This window comes from Bos javanicus, chromosome 13 (assembly GCF_032452875.1).
Source record: "Bos javanicus breed banteng chromosome 13, ARS-OSU_banteng_1.0, whole genome shotgun sequence".
In the NCBI taxonomy this organism is placed as follows: Eukaryota; Metazoa; Chordata; class Mammalia; order Artiodactyla; family Bovidae; genus Bos; species Bos javanicus.
This window is the reverse complement of record NC_083880.1, coordinates 66,716,274-66,740,214: the sequence shown is the minus strand read 5'-3', so window position 1 is coordinate 66,740,214 and position 23,941 is coordinate 66,716,274. Positions and strand designations below refer to the sequence as shown.

The 23,941-nt window shown below is 48.7% G+C and overlaps 1 protein-coding gene across 1 annotated transcript in view; it reads right to left on the bottom strand.

The window, feature by feature from the left end:
* Positions 1-3,318: 3,318 nt before the first annotated feature.
* Positions 3,319-23,941, bottom strand: part of CTNNBL1 (catenin beta like 1) — a 165,853-nt gene continuing 145,230 nt past the window's right edge. The window contains exons 14-16 of the mRNA XM_061437551.1: positions 14,240-14,377; positions 13,926-13,998; positions 3,319-3,500 (exon numbers count right to left, since the gene is read on the bottom strand). Of these exons, the coding sequence (XP_061293535.1) occupies positions 3,412-3,500; positions 13,926-13,998; positions 14,240-14,377 (300 nt within the window). The 3' untranslated portion in view covers positions 3,319-3,411. The remainder of the gene's footprint in view (positions 3,501-13,925; positions 13,999-14,239; positions 14,378-23,941) is intronic.

The window sequence follows — 23,941 nt, the reverse complement described above, 5'->3', positions numbered from 1 at the left end:
TGTCTCTTTGCGACCCCATGAATTGCAGCACGCCAGGCCTCCTTGTCTATCACCAACTCCCGGAGTTCACTCAGACTCACGTCCATCGAGTCAGTGATGCCATCCAGCCATCTCATCCTCCGTCGTCCCTTTCTCCTCCCGCCCCCAATCCCTCCTAGCATCAGAGTCTTTTCCAATGAGTCAACTCTTCGCATGAGGTGGCCAAAGTACTGGAGCTTCAGCTTCAGCATCATTCCCTCCAAAGAAATCCCAGGGCTGATCTCCTTCAGAATGGACTGGTTGGATCTCCTTGCAGTCCAAGGGACTCTCAAGAGTCTTCTCCAACACCACAGTTCAAAAGCATCAATTCTTCGGCGCTCAGCCTTCTTCACAGTCCAACTCTCATACCTATACATTCTGATCTTAAGGGATGATAAATCACATTTCCCCCACCCTCCCCCCCACAAAACTGCTGGAGAAGGGGACATTTTCCTCATTTGAAAGTGAAGGTGTGGGTCCAAACTTGATTTTCTTACATGGACTTGTTGGACAAACGAAATCCCAGGAGGCAGTCCAACATAGGAAGCAGGAGGACTGCAGGAGGGAGTGAGTGCCTGGAGCCCTACCCGTCTTCTCTTCTTCTTTTAAAATATTTATTCAGCTGTGCCGGGTGGAGCTTGTTTTCGGCACGTGAGATCTTCAGTCTTTGCGGTGGCATGCATGATCTTTAGTTGCAGCATGTAGGATCTAGCTGCCTGACCAGGGATCGAACCTGGGCCCCCAGCATTAGGAGCGTGGAGTCTTAGCCACTGGACCACCAGGGAAGTCCCCACCTTCTCGTCTATGTTGGCTTCTGATGCACTTGTAGCAAGCCTGTGGCTCAGGGTAGAATACAGCAGAAAGCGGCTAGACAGAACCTCTCTGAAAGGATAATCGGGTGACCCCGGTTGCGTCCAGAGGATAGGGAGGAGGCCTGGGGCAGGGGTGGATGGGAGGGGAGACTCCTCACTACGAATGTATTGTTGAAATCTGAACTTCTGTACCATGTACAAGCATTTGCTTGTGCTTGGGCATGCTTAGTTGTATCTGACTCTTTGTGACCCCACAGACTGTAGCCTGCTAGGCTCCTCTGTCCAAGGGATTTTTCAAGCAAGAATACTGGGAGTGGGTTGCCATTTCCTCCTCTAGGGGATCTTCGAGACCCAGGGATCGAACCCGCATCTCCTGTGTCTCCTACATTGCAGGTGTATCCTTTACCACTGAGCCATCAGCAAGTGCCTTGTACAAGCATTACCTGGGTAAAAAGAAAATTTAAAAAGAAAAGCCAAAGGACTAATGATATAAATGAAAACCTTAGTTCAAAAAGTTTAAGATTCTGAACTTATTTATAAAACAGAAACAGACTCACAGATATAAAGAACAGACTTGTGATTGCTGAGGGGGAGGAGGAAGAGGGAAGGATGGACTGGGAGCCAAGAATCAGCAGATGCAAACTATTCCATAAAGGATGGATAAACAAGGCCTGACGGTACAGCACAGGGAACTACATTCAATATCCTGTAATAGACCATAATGGAGGGACTGCCCCGCGGTCCAGTGGTTAAGACCTCCCCTTCCAGTGCAGTGAGTGTGGGTTCAGTTCCTGGTTGGGGAGCTAAGGTTCCCCACGCCTTTCAGCCAAAAAACCAAAACACAGAACAAAAGCAATATTGTTACAAATTCAATAAAGACTTTAAAAATGGCCCAATCAAAAAAAGGAGAAAAGAATATGAAAAAGAAAAAAAAAATATATATATATACACACACACACACCCTGGTGGCTTGGATGGTAAAGAACCTGCCTGCAGTGTAGGAGACCTGGGTTTGATCCTTGGGTTGGGAAGATCCCCTGGAGAAGGGAATGGCTACCCACTCCAGTATTCTTGCCTGGAGAATCCCATGACAGAGGAGCCTGGCGGGCTACAGTCCATGGGGTCACAAAGAGTAAGACATGACTGAGCGGCTAACTTCACTTGTATAACTGAATCACTTTGCTGTACACCAGAAACTAACATAACATTGTAAACTTATTTCAGTAAAAATAAATTGTAAAAGGTGTAAGATTCCACAGGTTACATTCTGTGTGAATTCATTAAATCCCTTGGACAGTAGAACCGATTGAAGTGGACTGCTTCAGTCAGTGACCTGTGACGGTCTCTTGATGGAGGCTGCTGGGGGAGAGCAGAGCCTGGGCTGTGGAGTTGGACAGACTTCGCTTTGAATGTGGGCTCTGTGTGTACTGGCCCCGGGGCCTCACACAAGTTATTTACCCTCTGGGACCTCAGTCTCGGCTTCAGTAAACCGGGAATAATGACTTTGCCAGCAGTGCTGCTGCACAGGTTAGAAAGCATGGATGTAGAGGGCATGTCAGCTCTGGCCAGATGGCAGCGGCCACCAGGAGCCCCGTCCCTGGGGCCTCACTGAGCAGCCAGAGCACTCTGACTGAATGGCGGCCACAGGCACTGCACGGGGCGGGCGGCGTCCCTTGCAGTCTACCAGCTGACTCCGGGCTAACACTTCATTCTAGGTCGGCTGTCCTACTCCTCATAGTGAGGACTCTATGCTCTGGGACAGACTGAAACCATGCCAAAGGGCTGCTGACTTCCATAAAGGAGGAGACCAACTTTCTCATAGTCTCTGGGAAAGGGGTGAGACTGCAGTTCTGAAGCCACAGACTTGGGAGGGAAGGACGAAAGAAATCCCCACGTGGGGATTATTACCCCCACTTCGCAGATGAAGGAAATGAAATTCAAGAGGGTAAAGTTATTTATCCAGACAGTCCCATCTGGTGAACAATGAAGTTGGGCTCTAAAGCAGTGGCTCTTGGAACTACCTGGGGGCTTAGAACAGCGCCAGCGCCACAGATTCTGACTTCGTCCTTCTGGGGTGGGGCCAACATGGATACATACTTCTAGGTCCCCTCCCCAACCAGAGCAACTCTGATGTGTGGTTGAGTTCAGACCGCTGCTCGGAGGATGGCACACTCTGTGGCCAGCCTTGCAGCGCCACAGAAGCCCTTCCACATGAGCCACGTGCCCCATTATAGGCTCAGCCCCAGAGAGACCCCCAGTCCACGCCTGCACCTTCCCAGCTGCAGACGGGCAGCCTCCCCACGACCCGCAGGGCAGCAGAGTGGCCACCTCATCACTGATGATCACCTCATCGTCTGCTCTCAGAGCCTCTGGTTTCTCACTGGAAGGGTGAGGCCCACCATCAAGCTTCCTTGGCCGTGTCCTGTGAGCGCTGCGGGGAGAGGTGTCGGCTAAAGGTCAGACGGTACAAAGAACACCAGCCCGGGGATACCAAAACTAGCTTTAATTTGTCCAAAAGTCACATTGAGCTCCACAAAGAGTTTCCGGAGGAGCCCCAGGGTGGCCCCGCTGCTGAGCCGGCCTAGAAGTTCTCCAGCAAGGCCAGGATGCGCTTCTGCTCACTCTCCCGGAACTCCGGGCTCCGGCCGTCCCCGATGTTCTCCGCGTACTCTGGGGAGACAAAGGCAGGGTCAGGGGGAGTCTGGGGAGCGGGGGCCATCGTGGCTGGGTCATGTCGCACCTCTCCCTGAACCCTGGCACCTGGGGGTGTGTGCCTCCAGGGGCACCCACAGCGGTGGCTGTGCCCAGACTCCTTGGGTCCTGACCGCGAGGTCCATGGTAGACCAACTCCCTGGCCCCTGCTCGCGTTCCTCTCCAGGCCGAGCCTTCCTCCACTTAACACACACAGTGTTAACTATGGGCAGGCACTGCCCCAGAGCCAGTGGTTCTGAGTATGACCCCAACCACCAGCAGCAACGTCATGTAGGAACTTGTTAGAAATGCTGATGTCGGGAGCTCCCCAGTGGTCCAGTGGTGAGGACTCGGCACTTTCACTGCTGAAGCAGGTGTGCAGGGGAGTATCTGGGAGCGAGCGGCAGGGGGCAAGCAGAGCTGGGGCTTCAGTGGGGAGCAGACCTAGTCCCGCTGAAAGGGGAGCAGGCGGGGCGGGCATGGGGCAGGCGGGCCCCTGTCGGCACTTCCCCAGAGATGAGAAGTTATGAGAGCTGTAAGCAGAGGAATGACATGATCTGTCTGTTCACCAGCGCTCACTCTAGCTGCCGCAAGGAAGACACAGTGAAGGGGCCAAGGGCAGAAAGAAGGGGATGTGATTTGATGGTGGTCTGGCCCAAGGTCACGGTGGAGGAGAGATGTCTTCAGATTTCAGATGTATCCTGACAGTGCCTCCAGCAGGATGGGGTGGGAGAGGAAGAGACGTGGATACTGAAGTCACCAAGAAATACAGCAGGAGAGGTGGAGATGGTGGAGAGGGTGACAGTGAGCTCGAACTCCTCCAAGGGATGAGGGCTTGTCCACGCCACAAGGACGGGAGCTGGGGTACAGTCCACTGCTGCTGAGATTCAAACCAATGGGTGTTTTCTGGGAAAAAGGGAGGAGGAATAGTCTAGAGGTGCCCAGGAGAAACCTGGAAGACCCGTCTCCCATCTTCACCAGCAGACGGCCTGTGAGAGAAAGCACGTACCACCTGAGTGGGCCCATCCCAGGGAGACACAGTTTCAGTCAGACCAGGAAGATACAGGAACTAACGTCTAGAGAGAATGGGAATGCAGGACACGATGCTGATGACAGGACATCATCAGAGCTGTAAGGTGGGAAAACGTATCCAGTTTACCTGTTACCCCAGCACAACACGTAACACTCCTTCATTTTATTCTTGAAAGTGTCCAGGCCCCCAGGTTATGTGGGCAGCTGGTTTTAGGAGGTGGGAGGGAGTGGGATATGGCACAGACATGATGTGCGGAGCTCTGGGACGAGAGGGCAGGGCTGGGTGGTGAGTGGCGCCCCGGGCTTCCTGGGGTGACTCCCACGAGCAGGGGCACAGAGCCTGGTGGACGGCAGTCCTGCTCCTCTGAGCGCTGACCGTGCCCTGCCCCTGCCCTCGGGAGATGCTGCGACATCATCAGGTTTGAATCCTGACCCTGACTCACAGTCCCAGGGGGCCTTGCATGGTCTCCCCTCTGAAAATGCATGTAAAGAGCTTAGTGATAACACATGTTTCAGAAACACCGGCTCCCTTCTCCAGCCTGCTTTGCTCAGGCCAGTAACGTCTCTCACTGCTATCCCACACAAGTCCCACCAAGTCACCTCTGACTCCCGCTCCCCTCCTCGGGCCTCTGTCTCCCGTCACAGGCCTGACTTCTGGATGATCCTCTACTTGTCCCTCCATCCAGACTGGCAGCTTTATGAAGGCAGGGGCTTTTGCCTCACTTTCAGCTAAATTCCCAGCAGAGCCGGGCTGACAGCCAACTCCTGGCTGTTTAGTGAATAAACTCCCAGAGCAGTGAATCAGGACGAGTACCTGCGTGTCTGCCCCCAGCCCCCTGTCTGGGGTGGCCAGAGGTGGAACAATAGAAAATTCTCCTGCAAAAGGCATCTGCATAATAAAACATCTGCAGATCCAAATCTGACAAAGACTTGGGGAAAGGAGGAAAGCCTGCAAACCTCCCCCACCTCCCTTCCCCCACCCCCTTCCCCCAACCTCCTTCCCCCACCGTGCTGGGGCAATCCTCTTGCTCCTGCCACTTTTGCATGTCTCCGTCCTCTTTATGACTCTGGACATGTGCCGGAAGAGGCGATACGGGATTCAGACATGTGCCAGCTGTGTGTCCCTCCTCTCCCGAAATCATCCTCTCCTGTGAGGCCCATCCATCACCTCCAACAGCAAATGGCTGTGATTCCTTCCATGAAGGCTCCTTAAAGGGAGGGCTGGGGTGATGGGAGAACAGGAAGTGGGTGGTGGGAGAAGGCTCTGGGCTGGTATCTTTTTACTCTCATGTGAATGATCTAGTCGCTGCCCCAGGAGAGAGAGAAATGACCATTATAGCATTTAATACCCTCAAAGGCCTGCCCTGAAAGCAAGAATCTTAATGGACTGAACTAACACTTTGTTCTCCTAATGGATTCTCAGACCCAGGAGAGAAGGAAGTGAGACACAGCCTGATCCTTTGGGGCAATGCTTTTCCAAGAAAAGCCAGCTTCCCTGGAGGGACCTTATTGCTTTCCAGGTATGCGGAGAGTACAGCACCAATGTCTGTATCAGTCCCCTTGCTGAATCGCCGCTACCAAGGCTGTAAAAAAAACGCCTGCCACCACGGTACACAGAACACCCATCAACGGACAAGTCTCCTTGGATGCTCCACATGCGGAGAAGGAGGAAACAGTCAGATTACCTGCTCTCTGGAGACGGGCTGTGAAGAAGGGAGTAAAATGAGGAAGAGGGGCTGTCCTGCACAGAGTGGAATGGGACCTCACACGTGGGCAACACTGTTGATGTGCCAGGCATTTATATATGTTGTCTCACTGAATCTTTGCAGCAATCCTACAAGGCAAAGAGCACCTTCTCTGTTTACAGATGGGGAAACTGAGGCTTATTTGAGAGCTGAAGCAACCTGCCCAGGTGCAGCATGGCAGAGGGGCTGAGATTCAAACCAAGAACATGTGCGAGAAGTCAAGAGGGCACCTCCAAAGGCACTGGGGGGCGGGGGAGCTGGTCCCGAAAGTGGCATCCTTTTCTCTAGGCAGTTCCCTACCCTGCCTGTTCCCCATCCTTTGTGGAAAAAAGTCTCCAAGGCAGTCCAGCTCTGGCAGGGCATCTGGTGTCAATATCCTCATAACAGGTAAGGCTCTGGAGGGGATGTCCCGGGGTCAAGGGGCCTCAGCAATCAGAAGAGACGTGGAGTACTGGCTGGGGCCACGCTCCCTCGTGCCCGGTCACTAAATGTCAGGGCTGACAGGGCTCTCAGAAATGTACAGCAACCCAGAGGGACAGGTGAGCGGCCAGGGGCCCACAGCGAGCCGGCCCTAGAAGCAGACCTGACAAGCCCTGAGTGCTCTCCCACTGGCCCTGGCAGCTGGTACCAGCCGTGCACCTCACATCTCACCCTCCACCCCTGACCCTGACTTGTTCTTTGTTTCCAGAGTGGAATCCTATTTGGAGCAAACCGTGGTGGTGCCAGCTACCTCCGGTTATTATGGCTGCTGCAGCAGTTTATAAATATTGAACAGATCCTTCCCAGAGGTCTTGGGAAAGAGTTCTCTTTGCTGTGTGTGTGTAAGAAAGGGAGAGACTGGAGGGGAAAAAAGAGATGCTAGATGAAGGGACAACTTCGGGGTTAGGGAGAGGGAGGGGGAGAGAGTGAGTCGGTCTAGAGAGTGAGAAAGACGGGGCAGATACATCCACTCCCTTCTCTCCTTCCCCAGCATTTTCAAATGCTCTTATAATAAAGGCTTTGATTGAGCTTAGAAACAGGCAGCAGCGTTGAACGCATACATATTAAAGCAAACTTTAGACAGCAGGTTTACTGTTCAGACATGGAATCTGAGCTATTCTGTTTATGTTAAGAGGGAGAGGGAGGGGTACCCCGACTGGAAGACGGGGAAGAACTGTTGTCCAGGACACAGACTGGGACCGGCGCTCACAAGCCCGGTTCAGATCCCTGGACCTTCAGCCTTAAATGCTCACCTCTGAAAAAGTGCAGGAGGAAGGGTGAGTGGGGAGAAGAGGAATGTCAGCATTTTTACACTGATAACCCTTGAAGACATAGAAATAATAATGAAATAGAAACTAGGAGAGTAAGGCCCTTGAGGTCTAACAGAGATTCCTCAGCGACAAGGATAGATGCGGAAGGACTAACGTGGCTTCTCTGGAGGAGAATGTTGTGCTGGGGCTGCAAGTGGGGGTGTAAGTTTCATCAGGGACATCATGACAGTGCAACTTACTTAAGGAGAAACAGAAGGAAGCTTATTCTTTGCTTACGATGCTAACAGGGTCACATCCCCATGGACTGTTTTCCCACAGACATTTCAGCTGTCTGGAAAAGCACCACCACCCCGCCCGCCCCACCAGGCCTTGAAGAGTGAGGTCTGGGTTGGGCTTTCCTGACTGCCTCTGAGTCCAGGCTGTTGCCAGCACCGGTGAAAGGATGAGGGCAGGGAAGGGAAGGAAGGAATCTGCATTTACTGAGCAAGTATTCTGTCCCAGGTCCCCAGCTGCATCTCTATCTCAGCCATCCTTGGGGGCAATCTTCACTTTCCGTGTGCTTTTTACAGAGGAGGAAACCCAGGCTCACACATGTTATCTACTAACTTACCCCAAGTTACAGAGAGCCAGAATCCTGCTGGATTGTGCATCTCAGTTCTACCTCTTCCCACGTAAGCTGGGACTCAAGCCACACCAGTAAAGGTAGCTAATGTCATCAGACACTTATCATGTGCCAACATGGAAGCCCTTTACTGCAGAACCTCATCTAATTCTCACAGCAAACTTTGGAGGCGGGTTATCCATCTCCATCTTATAGATGCAGGAACTGCTTGGGGGGAGGGCACGTAGCTGCCCGAGGTTAAAGAGGCCCCTCTTCAGGATCCTTTCCCACCTCCCTAAATCCTAGAGGCTCCAGCAGCAAAGGCCTGGTGGAAGTCACACACACACGAACATGTCATCAAAGAGAAATCCCAGCAGCTTCTGTAGCTTGCAAATCACAGAGGCCAAGCTCAGGTTACCAAGTGCTCCAAATTAATACGGGAACACATGTTTAGGAGCTCCTGAGAAAGGACTTCAAGCCATAAGGAACACAAGCAAATCAAAGGGCCAGGAGCCAATCTCTGAAAGCGTTCTGAAGTCTTTGGCTCAGACTTTTCACCACCACTGAGAGTTTTTTGAGTCAGTAATCCTCTAAGCTTTCCTCTGCCAAACAGCCTACCACCACATGGTCTTAACTTTCACCAGTGACTGAAACATTCAAGAGATTCACTGGAGGCTTCCACAGTAAGCCCTGGCACAAGTATTTATACTCAAAGTATTTCCAGGTCACAGGTCCTACTCCATATCCAACGAGGGGACCACTCAGTGTACCCCTGTGTCTACCTATGGAGGTGTCAGGTTTCGAGAAGCCACGTTCTTATTTAGTCATCAGCTTCATGGGGACAGAACATGCAAGGGTGGCTGCCAGAGGCTAGGGGAGGGGGGAATGGGGAGTGAAGGGTTTAATGGGTACAGCCTTTCAATTCTGCTGAAATGAAAGTAAGTTCTGTGGACAGGTGATGGTGATGGCTGCGATGGTTAAGATGGTAACTCCTGTGCATGTTGTACAATTAAAAAACAAAAACAAGCACCTCTTCTTGTAGCCTCTCTGGGTCTTCAGGCTCTCTCTCCATCTCCTGCAGAATTAACTGTGCTTTCTTGATTCCCACTCCATCTCTTAGCACTGACTTCAGTCTGCTTTGTGTAGCGATTATTTATTCCTCATGTGATGGGACTGAATCCCCCTGGGGACAGGGTCTCCTTGGTGTGTCTAGGGAGCCCACCGAGTGCCCTGTGATGCCGCTGGGTGCTCTGAAAAGATTGCCACCCTGAATTTTCTTTCTTGAAATGCTTGAGGAGTGTATCAGCCAACTGGTTAGAGCTTTCCTTTCTGCCAGATGGAAAGACCGACTTAGTCTGGATCCAGTTTTCCTGCATTAAGAGCGACTCGGGTAATGCCGCTTAACCTCCGCAGGTCCTGGCTTCCTTGTGGGCACAATGGAGAGTGTAATCCTGCTTTTAGGGCTTTTGTGAGAACCGGAGAACAAACATTAGAAGCCTGGCACAGAGGATGTGCTTGGGAGTGACCACTCTACCTACTGTGACCCTGATTTCAGGAACACCATAAAGAAGCCTGAAGTGCATCCCCAGTAAACATTAGCCGAGCCCCTTCTCTGTGGCATGCGTGGCCTAGGCACCAGAAGATAAAAGGCAGGACCACTGTCACTGCCCGTGTGGAGCACGTGGTCCTTCTCTAGTACGGAGACCGCTGCCCCCCAGGTGGGTGCCACAGGCATCAGGCCAGAGCGGCTACCCGCTCAGGGAAGGCTGGACTTCAGGAGCACTGAGTATGCAGCCTGCAGACCGAGGCACTTTAATGAGCCATCAATTATTTCTAGCTCTCGTGGCACCCCCAGTACAAAAGGAGGGAGGGAAACTGTGAGAAAGGGGACAGAAATAAAATGGGAAGAGTCCCCTGCTGGGCCTGCCTCATCAGCGTTTTCCTGAGACCCCAAGGGATCCATCAGCTGTCATCCTGCCAGCAAAACTTGGGAAATATGTAGGCCATAAAATCAAAGAAAAAAGCTTGCATCTAATTAGTATGATAAAAAAAAAAAAGGGAAGCAACCCAAACCGAAAAACAAAATTAAAATCAAAGAGGACAGACTGATGAGCTGGTTTTCTTTATGAGGCTTTGTTTTTTCGTGCATTTTGATGGAATGAAGGCTGGGGGAGGGAGTGAAGGCTTTTAAGAGGTGGGCCTAAAAGCAGAAGCCCAGTCATCGCCCCCGACCTAGTCCCGTGGTAGCCTCACCCCTTTTCAACCTCAGCACTGTCTGGAGAGTGCTTGCTGGACCGCATTCACAGGCTGAGGTGGACCGTGGTACAGCTCTGCCACCCAACACCGCAGACAGACGGGTTCCTGGGGCCTGTGTGAGCCCTTTATTATAACCTTAGCCTTCCATCTGGAGAGAACGCTTTTTTGTTTGTTTGTTTTTTGTGGTCAGCATCCTCTGAGGACATCTTTGACCTGGGCAGTGGCATCTGATTCCCTGGCTTTAAATATCACCTCCCTTGTAAAGACTTACAGTCGTCCAAACTAGCACTTTTCCTGCCCGAATGAGAATGTCTGCTCTCTGCTGGCCAACAAAGGGGTGCAGGCACTGCCTGTCCCCCCAAACTCACCGTGTACCCAACAGAACTTGAGAGCCTTGTCCAGAAACACTCCCAACCCCACCTGATGCTCCAGCCTCCCGCATCCCTGCGTGGCCTCCCCTGATGGGGGAGACCCTGTATGAAGGCCACTGACGTCCTGTTCCAACTCAGGCCTCTGCTCCCACTGCCTGGGATATGCTTCCCCCCCACCCGGACACCCTTCCCAGTCCTGAGAGCATCCTCTCTCTTCCCTGGGATTCCCGGGTGTGGCCTGTGCCTCCATTACTGCCTCCTTATCACTCCTTTAACACTCTGTTCACAACTTCAACACAGCACTTATCACGTTATAATTAGTTTCAAGTCTTTCTCCCACTAGACCATGAACCCTTAGGACAGGGATCTTGCTGATTCTTCCCTGTCTCTCTAGTCCTGGATACAGAGCCTGGCACCCAGCAATACTGGCTGAGTAGTTGCTGAAGCATGTATTTTGTTTGGCTCAGTGGTAAAGAATCTGCCTACCAAACAGGAGACGTGGGTTCGATCCCTGGGTGGGGAAGACCCCCTGGAGAAGGAAATGGCAACCCACGCCAGCATTCTTGCCCGGATAATCTCATGGACAGAGGAGCCTGGCGGGCTAAGGTTCATGGGGTTGCAGAGAGTCAGACAGGACTTAGCGACTAAACCATGTCCCCCCAAAAGACTAAAAACTCTATGAGGGCAGGAGCTGTGTGACACCTCAGTAGTACAGTATTAGCACTGTGCTGAGCCCTGGGGAGTCTCAGTAAATATCTGCCAATTTAAATGCACACAAGGGTAGGGCTGAATTCAACAACGTTTAAAATATTCCCTGGGTGTCCACTATGCGCCTGGCATTGCTCTAGGTGCTGAGGAGACACGGGGATCAAGCCAATGGCCCTGCATCACGGAGCTTACATTTTAATGCATGAGACACACAGAACAAATAAACAGAGACATAAATAAAAATAATTACAGACTGTGATAAGGGCTAGGAAAGAAAGAAACACGCTGCTATGATGGGAAATAACAGACGGAGAGAAGTGGATTGATTCCGGATTGAGGCTGGAGGCAGGAATGGCAGATTTACTAAGGGACTGGCTGTGAAGGGGGCTGGAGAGAGAGCTGAAGGGCCGGACCTGGGTCTGGAAAGAGGGACCTGAGAGCCTGGACAGTGGGGGAAAGAAAGCGACTGGGGAGAGGAACAAGAGTGGTGGAATGAACGCAGCATCTGTGTAGGCTGTTCACCTGCTCACCCGGCCAGACAATCAACAAATGTGTACTCAGCACCCAGTACGCGCCCAGCACTTTAACAGGCACTCGGGGAATAAATCGGGCTCTAAGGGGCACTGAGGCTGGCTCGCAACAACTGAAAATCCTGAATAACCTCGGGTACACACGTTAGGATGTCAGGAAGAAAAGCATCCCCCTACTAGCTGTTAAAAACACTCTTCCTTTCTCAAAAGATCACTATTTTGATCGTGGGGATGGAGGTGCAGGGAGAAGCTTAAATGCAAGACAGCGGAGCTGAGAGTCACAAAAAGTTCTAATTGAACGTGTGGGCATTGAAAATGAATGTCCTTTAGAGGCTGGGCTTTCTCATCGCCACAGCCGCACCTGAGGGAGGAGGCGGCGTGACACCTGAAGCAGTAACTCACGCGACTGTGACACTGACGGGGAGAAGGGAGCACCCAGGATGCCACTACGGGAGACGCTAGGTGAGGCTCATGAACGGGTTCCCCCTTTCCTTTTTATCAGGGGGAAGACAATAAATTCCAGTGCTTCATAGGCTCCATCTGCAAAATGGGCACAAGATTTACCATCCCCACGCGCCGGGAAGTGCAGTGATGATCATGTGGCTTCCAGTCCTAGGTTTTCACCCACACGGTTTCTTTGTTTTGGAATGTCTAAGACCCAGCTCAATGTTCCTACTCCCACACAGCTTCCCATGGGATATTAGTCCTGCCTCACTTGTAACACTGCTGACGATAGTTATCATCACATTTCATAATACTCACAATAGCATTTACCAAGCAAATAGCAAATACTCGGCTAGCATTTACCAAGAACTTATGAACTGGAGATACTTTCCATACATCATCTCATTTAATCCTTTTACCTATGCTAGGAGGTCTCTGAGCAATTGGATATCTTGCCTGATGTAGCACCGCAAACAGAAGGAACAGGATTCACTTCCAGGAGCCAGATCCCAGAACCCAGGGCTCTTAACGTCTCCTCGCTCTATTATATATATCATTTATCTTCACATTTCATCTCCCACCTGTAATGGGAGTTATAAGCCACTTATCCGCACACCCTTCAAGTAAATCTAGCCTAATTCCTCAGCTAAGAAGTGGGCAGAACGAGGGTCAGAGAGAGACACGATGTGGCTGCGGTCCCGTCCACCATGACTCTGAACTCTGGTGTTATCAGTAAAGTCCAGCACAGGCTCCCGCTGCCACGTGGGCTGGTCTGTGCTGAGTGGTCCAAGGGCGGGCGCTGCACCACAAAGCTGACTGAGAGCATGCTCACCGACCAGGGGCCTCCCGGGAGCCGCTCCAGCTGAGTCAGGTCCAGCCAAAGAGGCAACAGTGTTTGAGGGGCCCGCTGGGCAAGGTGAAGGAAATTCACCCGAGCATTTCCTGTGTGCTGGCCACCAGGCTGGATGCTGTCATGTAGCATCTCATGAACTTTTCCAAATTTCTTCTAGATCTCGCTCACACAGCTGGGGGAAGGCAGAGCTAGCACTGGAAAGCACGCATGCTTTTTCTCCTGCCTCAAACTCACTTCTTTCTGCCTTAATTCCAGGTAGTTCTTATTAGTTTTTTTTTTTTTTCCCCTAAGAAAGCAATTTCCTTTCACTACATGCAGTTTGGACCTGGGTTTTTGTGTGTTTGTGTGTGTGTGTGTCTTAATTTCCAATCCCTAGTGCTTCTTGTTTGTGTTTTTAAAATTCTGGAAGTGGAGAATCAGAGGCAGAGATTAACTAGGTTAGTCTTTGGTATTCTGACAGGATGATCTGGACACAGACCGAACTGGACAACACACTTAAGCCTGCAGTGCAGAGAATGCTATGCACCAAATTCCAGGCATATAGACACAGATGGAAAGAAAGCATCATCTAATTAATTCCCTGGAGCCCCAGACACAAGCAACATCCAACTCACCCTTGATGACGTGCCTGACGATTTTGATGGAGCTTCCACGCATATTCAGGATCTGGTGAACCCTCTGGCGAATCTAATAAGGAAAAGAAAGAGTGGACAGAGAAAGAAAGAGCATCGTTTGTCCTGGTAGACATCAGAATACATCACATTGCAAGTATTCACTTCACCCCCCATCCCTGAGAAAGAGGCCCCACGTAGAGTGAAGGAATTCAAGGAGTGTGTGATCCACTTCCTTCTTTGAGAGACTCTCCCCTAAGCCGGTGGCAGGCAAGGAGGCAGGGATGGATGGGCCCACCCAGGGCAGCCCCTCCTACCTGGGGCACGTTGGCATTGCAGATCTCTGCCATGATGTAGCAGATGTGCTGGAGGACAAAGAGCCCAGCATCCAAGCGCCGGAGGTAGAACTCATCCTCGATGTCATTGTCTATGATCTCTCCACGCCGGACCATGTCCTAGAAAGGAATGAACATTGGGGAACAAAAGTCAGACGGTGAGTGGAGGAGGAAAGAATAGGTTTCTAGTCCTCTCACGATTCACAAAAGAATAGTAACGACAACTACAACAACAAAAGAAAACCACTCTGCCTTCATTTGCCTCCTGCTCGTCTCCTTATTCTAAAGCATCTTACGTTCTCATTGTTAACCGACTAGAGGCGCACGGAGTCAAGACTAAAGTCCATTATTTTGTCTATACAATGACTCAAGGCCAAAATGATCTCATCCACACATTCAACCTGAAAAAAATAAGCTGATGGGGACATAAATCTATATATCTGCTTCTACTCATTCTTTACTCTTTGGTTCCCGCCTCCATCAGTAACCTCTCTACAAGATATACTTAACTCTCTTATTCTTCCAAATTAAATTAACCTAGGGAGGAGAGGTCCACTTTCTCTATATCTGTTTTGGTGCCCTTCTGATGGTGCAGGTACCCATTCTACGTGTCCCTTTTGGCTTATATTTCGTTAGATACAAAACACCAACCTTTCCGTTTCATTCCACGAGTTCAATACTTCCTCAAGGTCAAAGAGCTAATCTCTTTCCTCTTTAGGGAATCTCTTTCCTAAAGTTTTGTAACCCAGACATATCAGACTTGCTCTCCCCATATATATTCTTATATAGTTGATTGTTTAAAAAACAAACCTAGGTTATCCAGATACAATTGATGTACCGTAGTATTCAACCATTTAAAGCAACAGTTCTGCGTGTAGTCAGTTATGCAACCACCACCACAGTCACTGTGGCGTATTTTCATCCCACTCCACCCCAAAGCCCCCCATCCAGAGGATTACCACCTCTGCCAAGACAGCTCTTCTTCCCGTCTCAGGGCATTTATGCCTTGCTTCCTAAGGGTTCTGGGATATCTCTCATGCCAACACTATAAAGCAACCTCTCCTACAGAGCCTTCCTTGATCATTTAAGGATAACAATATTCCTTTCCAAAATTCCGGACAGCACCCTTGCAGGCCACTCCACGGCACGCTGTCTTCTGGCCCACCATATCCACACTGATTTCAGTTACCATCAGCTCCCTGTTTCTATAACTCCCTCTGTTTCATGAGGGTGGGCTGTGAGCTCTGTGAAAGTGGGGACTGAATTCTGTCTTTACATCCCCGGCTCAGTAAACATCCACGCGGTGAATGAGAGGAAAGAGACATAACTGCTTCAGGCTGTCAAGAGTCGGAACTGGGTGAGGGACTCGTTCTGCACGACTAGCAGATTGGTCTAAGAAGACAGGTGTGAATACATGCTTCTGATGACAACAATCCATTTCTTAATTCTGTCAGTGGTTTTATGGCCATGGTTCCCTCTGACAATTCAGGCACCTGTCACTGATGGAAGCCCTGGGGACCCTGCTTTCCACTCTCCCAAACTCGAAGGACTTACCACCGTGGTCATCAATCTCCAACCAGCATCCTTCAGAGACTATTTAGACGCAGATAACGCGCTTCTTTATTTGCCCAGGGGGCCTGCCTGTAGCTACTTTTCATCTTGTTCCTAAAGGCCTCTGTCTGTGAGGCAAAAGAAGGCTCTAGGTTTGCCAGGCCCGGCGCTGCCTGGTAAAGCACCGCCACTAATTCAGAGTGTTGTGTAGTAGCAAGTTCCTTGGTGATCTGGTGATAGTGTTAATAGTCATGAGGTAGTCACGGAGCACCAGACTGATGTCCAAGGAGTTTAAAAATAGAAGGGCCTCTTCAGCTTCTCATTTGTTCATAATCATAGCTTCCTGCTCCACAACTCCTAAGTGTTCAACAGCTGGGGGCACAGGAAGGAAAATTACTCTTTGACTTCCACTCATGCAAAAAGCATTTGCGGCTAATACTTCACATTTCTATAATGCGGTGGAGTTTAAAGTGTTATTATATATATGGTCCTTATTACCAAATTTAAAGCGAGCAGGGAAGGGATATTAATCCCATTGTACAAATTAGAATCCAAGGCACACAGAGGTTAAGTAAGTTGTTCATAATTACATAATTATCAGTTCCTCGAATATGGACTCCCCAGGGACAGGAATCCTGTCTGATTCATCTCTGAGGTGGAAATGATTAACATGAAGCGGTGTGCTCAGATCCGGACCCTGCTCAACTGCCCTGTGGCAAGAACACCATTCCAAGCACTGAGTTAAGGCAGAAAAAGGAGTAAGAATGAAGCTAAGGGGATGTGCTGGTCTTAGTCACCAAGGAGCTGCCAGTCTGACTGGGAAGATCACAGCAACACATCAAATGATCAAAAAGTAAAGGGATACAGTGCGTCTACAGGTTTAAAGTAATTACAAGTGGTGGGTGCTAATCAGGGTTGGTTATAAGACACTGGGAAGAAGTGACTTTTGGATAAGGCTTCAAGGCTTCTGACCGGCAGACGCAGTAGGACAGATGACTTAAGAATGAAGGCAGGGACTCCCCTGGCGGTCCAGGGGCTACGACTCTGTGCTCCCAAGACAGGGGGCCCAGATTTGATCCCGGGTCAGGGAACTAGATCCCACACATGGCAACTAAGAATTTGCATGCTGCAACTAAAGATGCCATGCGCTGCAACTAAGATCGGAGATTCCGTGTGCTGCAACTACGACCCGGTGCAGCCAGAGAAATATATATTTAAAAAAAAACAACTGAAGGCATTTTTGTGGCCTGAAGCCTTATGCAAAATGCATTATGCTGTTCATACTTTCTGCTCGTTGGCCGTCCCCCCCGCAACACACACAGCATAAACAGGCCTGCCCTCCCTTTTCTGGCCCCCTCACGGTTGCTTGTAATGTTGGTACTCTTCCCACATCCCAATCTCTATCATAATATATTTAAAGTCTAAAATGTGATATTCCTTATAAAATTTTTCCTGAGATATTTAAAAACTTGTACCCTACAAAGCACCTTGCATATTACTTTCTGCAAAGCAGACTCTTGAAAAGCATTTGTGAATCTGTCAGCCAGAGAAGTGAGACAGGATGAGCTGCAGACTATGCTGTGCGGGAAAGTGAATGAGGATGTGTGAACACCTGTCTGACGGACACGGTGGCTTCAAGTGTTGAGAGGTAGGCAAAGTGTACAGCTCGTAGGTTGCACAGTGTCAGCCTATATGAGAAGCAGATCAGATGGAGAAGAGAAGAGGGATGGAGGGGGAGAGAGAAGAGAGACCAATCCCTCAGTGCAAACCTGGGAACTTGGGGAGAAACATATTCATCCATCCACTGGTAAAGAACACTAGCTCAGTGTTTCTGAACACTAACTATGAACCAGCTATTATATGATGTGCTGGGGGCAGCAAAGATAAATAGGACAGTCTACAGAATCAAGGAGATTAAAGGCTAATGAGGTTAACAGGTATGAACAAACTTCTTTTTTAAATGTAGTAATGGCCATTATGAAGGACCTTGCAAATTGTACTGAGTGCCAGAAGGAGAGGCTACATTTGTTTTGTTTGGGTTATCAGGAGAGTTCCAGGAAAATATAACATTTGAGCTGGATTCTGAAGAAGCATGACAAGCTGGAAAGCACACTCTAAGCAGAGGGAGCAACAACAGCATGGGTCAGCTTGGTGAGGGTGGAAGTATCCCTAACAGAGATAGAAGGGAGTGTTTCTTTGCTTATTAGATCTTAGCTCCTGGCACATCATAGTTTTTGATTGATTACTAAATACCAGGCATTGTGTGAGGCAGTCTGAATAGTAACCATTGCCACCACCATCTACCTGCCTTGCGGGAGAAGCTTGTGTTTGCTGAGGGCTTAGTATAGTGCCAAGTGCTTTACCTACACCGACTCCATTACTTCCCACAAATACTGTGAATGAGATGCTTAGATAGCATCACTAACTCAATGGACATGATTCTGAGCAAACTCTGGGAGATAGAGGAGCCTGGCATGCTACAGTCCATCAGGACGCAAAGAGTCAAAAACGACTTAGTGGCTGAACAACGACAACAATAGGGATCATCGCCCCTATTTCCAATGAGGAAACTGACTCAGGCCGAACAACCTCCCTAAGGTTAGTGGGAAGGAGGACAGGGGACTCAAACCCAAGTCTGTGCTCTCTCTTCATGCTACCACGTCTGCAGAGGCATGACAGATTTTAGAGCTGTTTGGAGAACAAAGGAAGATACTAAATTAGAGTGGTAGAATGGCTTAGGAACAGAGCTGAGCAAAATTAAATTTCTCCAATTACGTCAGAGGTGCCCTGGTAGTTTTTCCTTTTCACACTCTTCCCGATAATCTGACCCTCTTTTAACCAGACGTACTGTACTTTCCAGTTTCTCCAAATGTTGTCATGTGGAAAGGATGGACCCAAGAGAGCACTGCCAAACCCTATTTTTTCCTCCTTCCCCAGAACTTCAAGACTCTGACAACGTTCACTTCGACATTCTACTTTTAGACATGAGGCCGCATGATTTGAAAGTGAAATTTTCAAATGCAGATCTGAGACAGGATTGCAGTTCATTTCCAGGAGAGGCATCACCATAACTGCACTGAACACACACAAAGATGAAACAGAGATTGGCTTCGAAGATGGGAGTTTCTGCCCTGACAGTTTTAGAAGCATCAGAGAAACCAGCACGGAGAGATGGTGACTGCTGTCAGGACAGCACCTAATCTAGCCTGTTACAACTCTGTGGCATGGAATATTTGCTGCTGAGTGGATTCAGGGAAGGTGAGCACAAGTGTGTACCTCATGTTTAAAGGGAAATTTAAAAAAAGCAAGGTGATTATGTATTATTCTGATGGAAAATAAGGAAGTTTGGGTAACAGTTGTTTAAGGCACATCTTCTTAAGTTCTGGTCTTTTAAAAAAAAAAGTAGGATGGTATGTCACCTTTATTATCCACGCCTGTCTTACTGTGTGTGAACAGAGCCAACTTTTTATAAATGGATTAATGAATTTCTGGCTCCTTTTCTTGGTTTCTAAGATACTAGATAACAATTTGATCTTGTGATAAGACCTGATACTGTTCTTTGGATTTCTGAGTGTGAGGAAAAAGAGCTAGACATCTGAAAGAACTAAGCAAACGGGATCAGATCTCAACTCAAATTACTAGGGTCCATAGGCAAGTCATTTACATTTTTTGGCCGCGGCTTCTTTGCTTGGAAACTAGAAGCCTGAACTGTATCTGCGAAGGGAAATAGGGTTCCTGAGCGCCAACTCTAATCCACTAGAATGGCTATAGAGAACCATATTGGCAAAGTATTGTGAGGCCAAGCTGGAGCTTAGTTGGGGAAGAACACTGAAATCTACTGGCACTGTAAACTCCAGTCTCAGGCTGGGGAGTGTACAGGGCTGACTTCTGTCTTCCCTGATTTCTTTCCCTGATCTTCCTGAAGTGTCTCTTAGCTTTGACAACCTGTGGCAAATCTAGGACTGAAGCACTTTAACAGCCAGAAGCAATGGGTTTTTGCCCACATATGGGTAAATTGATAGACTAGAGCTGTTGACAGGCAGTGCTCCGAGACAGTCAGAAGAGCCACTGGGAAACATGCCTCCAGTAGTCGTCACCTCAACAGCAAGTGCTGAGCACTGACAATTAGCTCATCCTGTCAACAAAGTAACTTCCCTGTAAGAAAGAGACAACTCTTGGATTTGCTGGTATATTAGAAGGGCTATTTTAAAACAATATGAGTGTGTAAATTGAATGCTCTTAAGTGGGAACATGATTAATAGAGATTAAAGAGAAATTCCCCCAAACCAGTAGCCTCCTTAAGTATGGTAAAGATATTGTACTTTACCCAATTTCTAAGTGAAAATCTATATACATGTCCAACTATATTTGAAATAGGGCATGAGAGTTAAGATTTAAAGGATGTCTTCCACAAGCTAATGCATTCAACTTTCACGTTTGAGAAGACGGGAGGTGACCGTCTTCTCTGTGAAGCAATGACAACTCAACATCCATGTATGGCATTTTTTTACTCTTCAGAGCAGAGGACCTGCATTAACCTCACTTGCTGTAGGTTGTCTGTGCACAGGAAATACCATTTTCAGATTTCACAGATGGAAAAACTGAGATAGACATCAAATGACTGTCACTGAGTTTTGCTTAGAGACTTTAGTGGGATATGATTTCCTAGTCTCAGACCTTTTCCTGTTAGTCCTTTCACTCTGACGAAGGATGGGCGAGGGACTTCTCTGGTGGTCCAGTGGTGAAGAATCTGTCTTGCAATGCAGGGGACATGAGTTCAATCCCCAGTCAGGGAACTAAGATCCCACATGCTATGGAGGAACTAAGCCCGCATCACAGCTAGAGAGTCTGTGCACCACAGTGAAAGACTCTGAATGATGCAACAAAGATCCCACATACTGCAACTAAGACACAAACAAATAAATAAATATGGGGGGAGGGAAGGCTGGGCGGGAAAAATGGAATAAAAATGGCAAAATTTCCTGGGTCCTCACTGTTTATCAGGCACTGTGCTTAGCACAGTGAATTTCTTGAATTCTCACTTTCATGAATTTCTCACTTTTCCTTAAACCCCAAGAGGTAATAAGAATCATAACTATTTCCACTTTAAATAAGAAATTGAGGTTTAAAGAGGGGAGAATTCTCCCACGGTCACAAAGCTCAGAGCTGAGTAAGTGTTGGAGACAGGATAAAAACCCACATGAGTCTGGCTCCAAGCCTGTGATCACTTCCCTAGTTCAAAATGTCTTTGTTTTATAGACCTTTTCCAGGATTAGCCTATGAGCAAATAGATGGGGTTTTTCTTCATGCTGTATCTGGGAACCACTGCAAATGACCAGCATTAAATGTAAGGTCATCTAGCTCTTTTGCCTTTTTCTTATAAATTGAAGAAACTGAAAAAAACAAAAAAACAAAAACCGAGGAGGGATCTCTAGCTAGACTAGCAAATTCCACGTGTAATTCAGGAGAGTTAAAAAAACAAAAAAAGACAATCTGAAAGGTTTTATTTTGTTCATTCCATAAGGGAGGACTGAATAAAAACTTAGATGGTTATTCAGTGAATAGCACATTAAGTAGAACAGACTGCAATTCAGGGCAGCATAAGCCTGTTTGGGGGCTGCTAAAATAAACAGATTCATCTCCAAAGACACACACAAGGAGGTGGTGCGTGTGGCATCAAGGTGCCATTGCTGCAGGGCTGTGTGTGTGTTCCCCCACCCCCCGCCACATCCTCACTTTAAATGTTAATCTGTCTTCAGAGTGCTACCAAATCACTACCTTGCCAGGTGCCTCTATCTCTCTCCGCAGGCAAGTTGCAAGCCTCCAAATGAGCGCGTGGATGCCACGCTCTAATCTGCCCCTGACAGGCGGCCAGCTGCCCCTCGCTGATGGAAGGAGACAGTCATAAAAGAAGCTGCTATGAAGCAATAGGAATCCCTCTTTCCTTAGTAAGCGGGACATGGCTCAGAACCGCAGCGGGGGTCACTGCTACTATGTAGTCACGTGTAGTCATGGACAGGAACTGCCCTGCCACTGAGAACAGGCCAATTTCCCTTTTTCTTCCAGAGTAAAGGGAGAAACAGGAAAGTGGAGAAGGAGGAGGCACAAACAACAGCCAAACAAAATCTTCTTCCAAGAGCTTCTGAAACAGGGCAGACTGAGAGAAGGAGACGAGGGACTGCAAGTCATTTTCAGCAGGGGAAACAGGCTGGAGAATTACTGAAAGGGATTTTTTTCTTTTTTTTTTTCTGAGAATTTGCAGCTAACTGATAGCAGCTCTGATAAGAATCCAAGGATATCAGGCCAGAGTTTGCAAAGAGAAAAGAGACTATGTGTTAGGCCAGCCTTAACACATGAGCATGTGCCCCTCTAATAAAGCTACCATGAAAACTAAAACACACACATATACACACCAGGTAAGGCATTTTCCAAAAGAATGGAATTTGTGTGTGGCAGAGCTGGGATTTAAACCTGGGCTATATGATGTCAGGGTTCATGTTCCTTCTATGGTAGCATGACGCCTCCATCACACGTGGCGTCACATCAACCACCTAAATTTAAAAACAAACAAGCAGACTGCTAGACCACTCATTCACTGAATTCTGACAACATATAAGACAGCCTTGTGGCTCTGTGGTAAAATATCTGCCTGCCAATGCAGGAGATGAAATAGATGCAGGTTTGATCCCTGGGTTGGGAAGATCCCCTGGAATAGGAAGTGGCAACCTGCTCCAGTATTCTTGCCTGGAAAATCCCATGGACAGAGGAGCCTCGTGGGCTACAGTCCACGTGGTTGCAAAGAGTTGGACACGACTGAGCACACACACACTCTCCCAAGCCAGCCTCGAGAAAACCAGGGCTTCTGTGAAGTGCTGTGGGAGAGACTGTGAGCCCCCTGAGAGAGGAGGACAGAGAGGATGAGAAAAGCAAAGCAGAGTGCTCAGGGCCAGGGACTTCCCTGGCGGTCCTGTGGTTCAGACTTCACTTTCCAATGCAGGGGGTACGGGTTCGATCCCTGGTCAGGGAGCTAAGATCCCACAGGCCTTGTGGCCAAAAAAAACCCAACACATAAAACAGAAATAATACTGTAACAAATTCAATAAAGACTTTTAAAATGGTCCACATTAAAAAAAAATTCTTTAAAAGAATGCTCAAGGCCATACTGCAAGGGAAGAGGCAGAGGAGTTGGGCCAGGACCCAAGTCCCCCAGCTTCTCCTCTAACGGTAGAAAGGATGATTGTGATTGGGAAGGGGGCAAACAGGGAGGGAGGAGAGAGCAGGGAGTGGGCATTTGGCTAAATCTGCCTCTAGGAAAGAGGGAAGCAGGAGGGAGGGGAAAGCACTGCTCCATCCCCTCCCCCACCAGCTCCGGCTTCTACTGCATGTGCTGTAAGCTGTGGTCTGCCAAATTCATAGACTGAGAAGTTTGGGAACCACTGTTCAAGGAACAGCTGAGAGGAGCTCTCAGCAGGATTCCCTTTTTTTTCTGGCTTGCCCAGAAGCTTCCAGCACAGTTAGCAGAAGACCTGACTGCAGTCTCACACTTCCATTATCTACACAGCTCGGTAGGCGTGCTTTATGATCACGGACCCCACTCCTTTGCTCCTGCACTTTTCCTCCTCTGTACAAATCTATACATGAGGGTCAGATGCTAAGGAAATCGTCAAAGTCTCTCTCAGCCATCAAGTCCTGTGGATGCTGTTTCATTACAAGAAGTCCGTCTTTTTCTTTCCAGGATAAAGCCTGGGATGATATAACTGTGGCAAAATTAGCTTGCAATTTGTACGTCATTACGGTGCAAAGTATGTGGCGAGAAGGTTTTATTGAATAAACCTGCTGAGAATAATTTTCCCAGGAACTAAAAAAAGGAAAACCTCTCTCCAAGGCTCTTTCCTTCCTCTTTTAAAATCCCTGCCAGTACCTAAATAATTATCTCTTATTTCTGACATGCAGAAGCCTGGCATCCCTGTACACTGAACCAGCAGAAGCCAGAGAAGTCAGGACATCTGCCCAACAACAGGGACCTTGGTATTTTCTGGGCTTCTTGTTGCTTGGGGAGTCAGGTGAAATCTGCTGAGACAAGCACCCTGGGTATTTACAGACCACAGAGAACTGCTGCTCACTCCAAGAGTC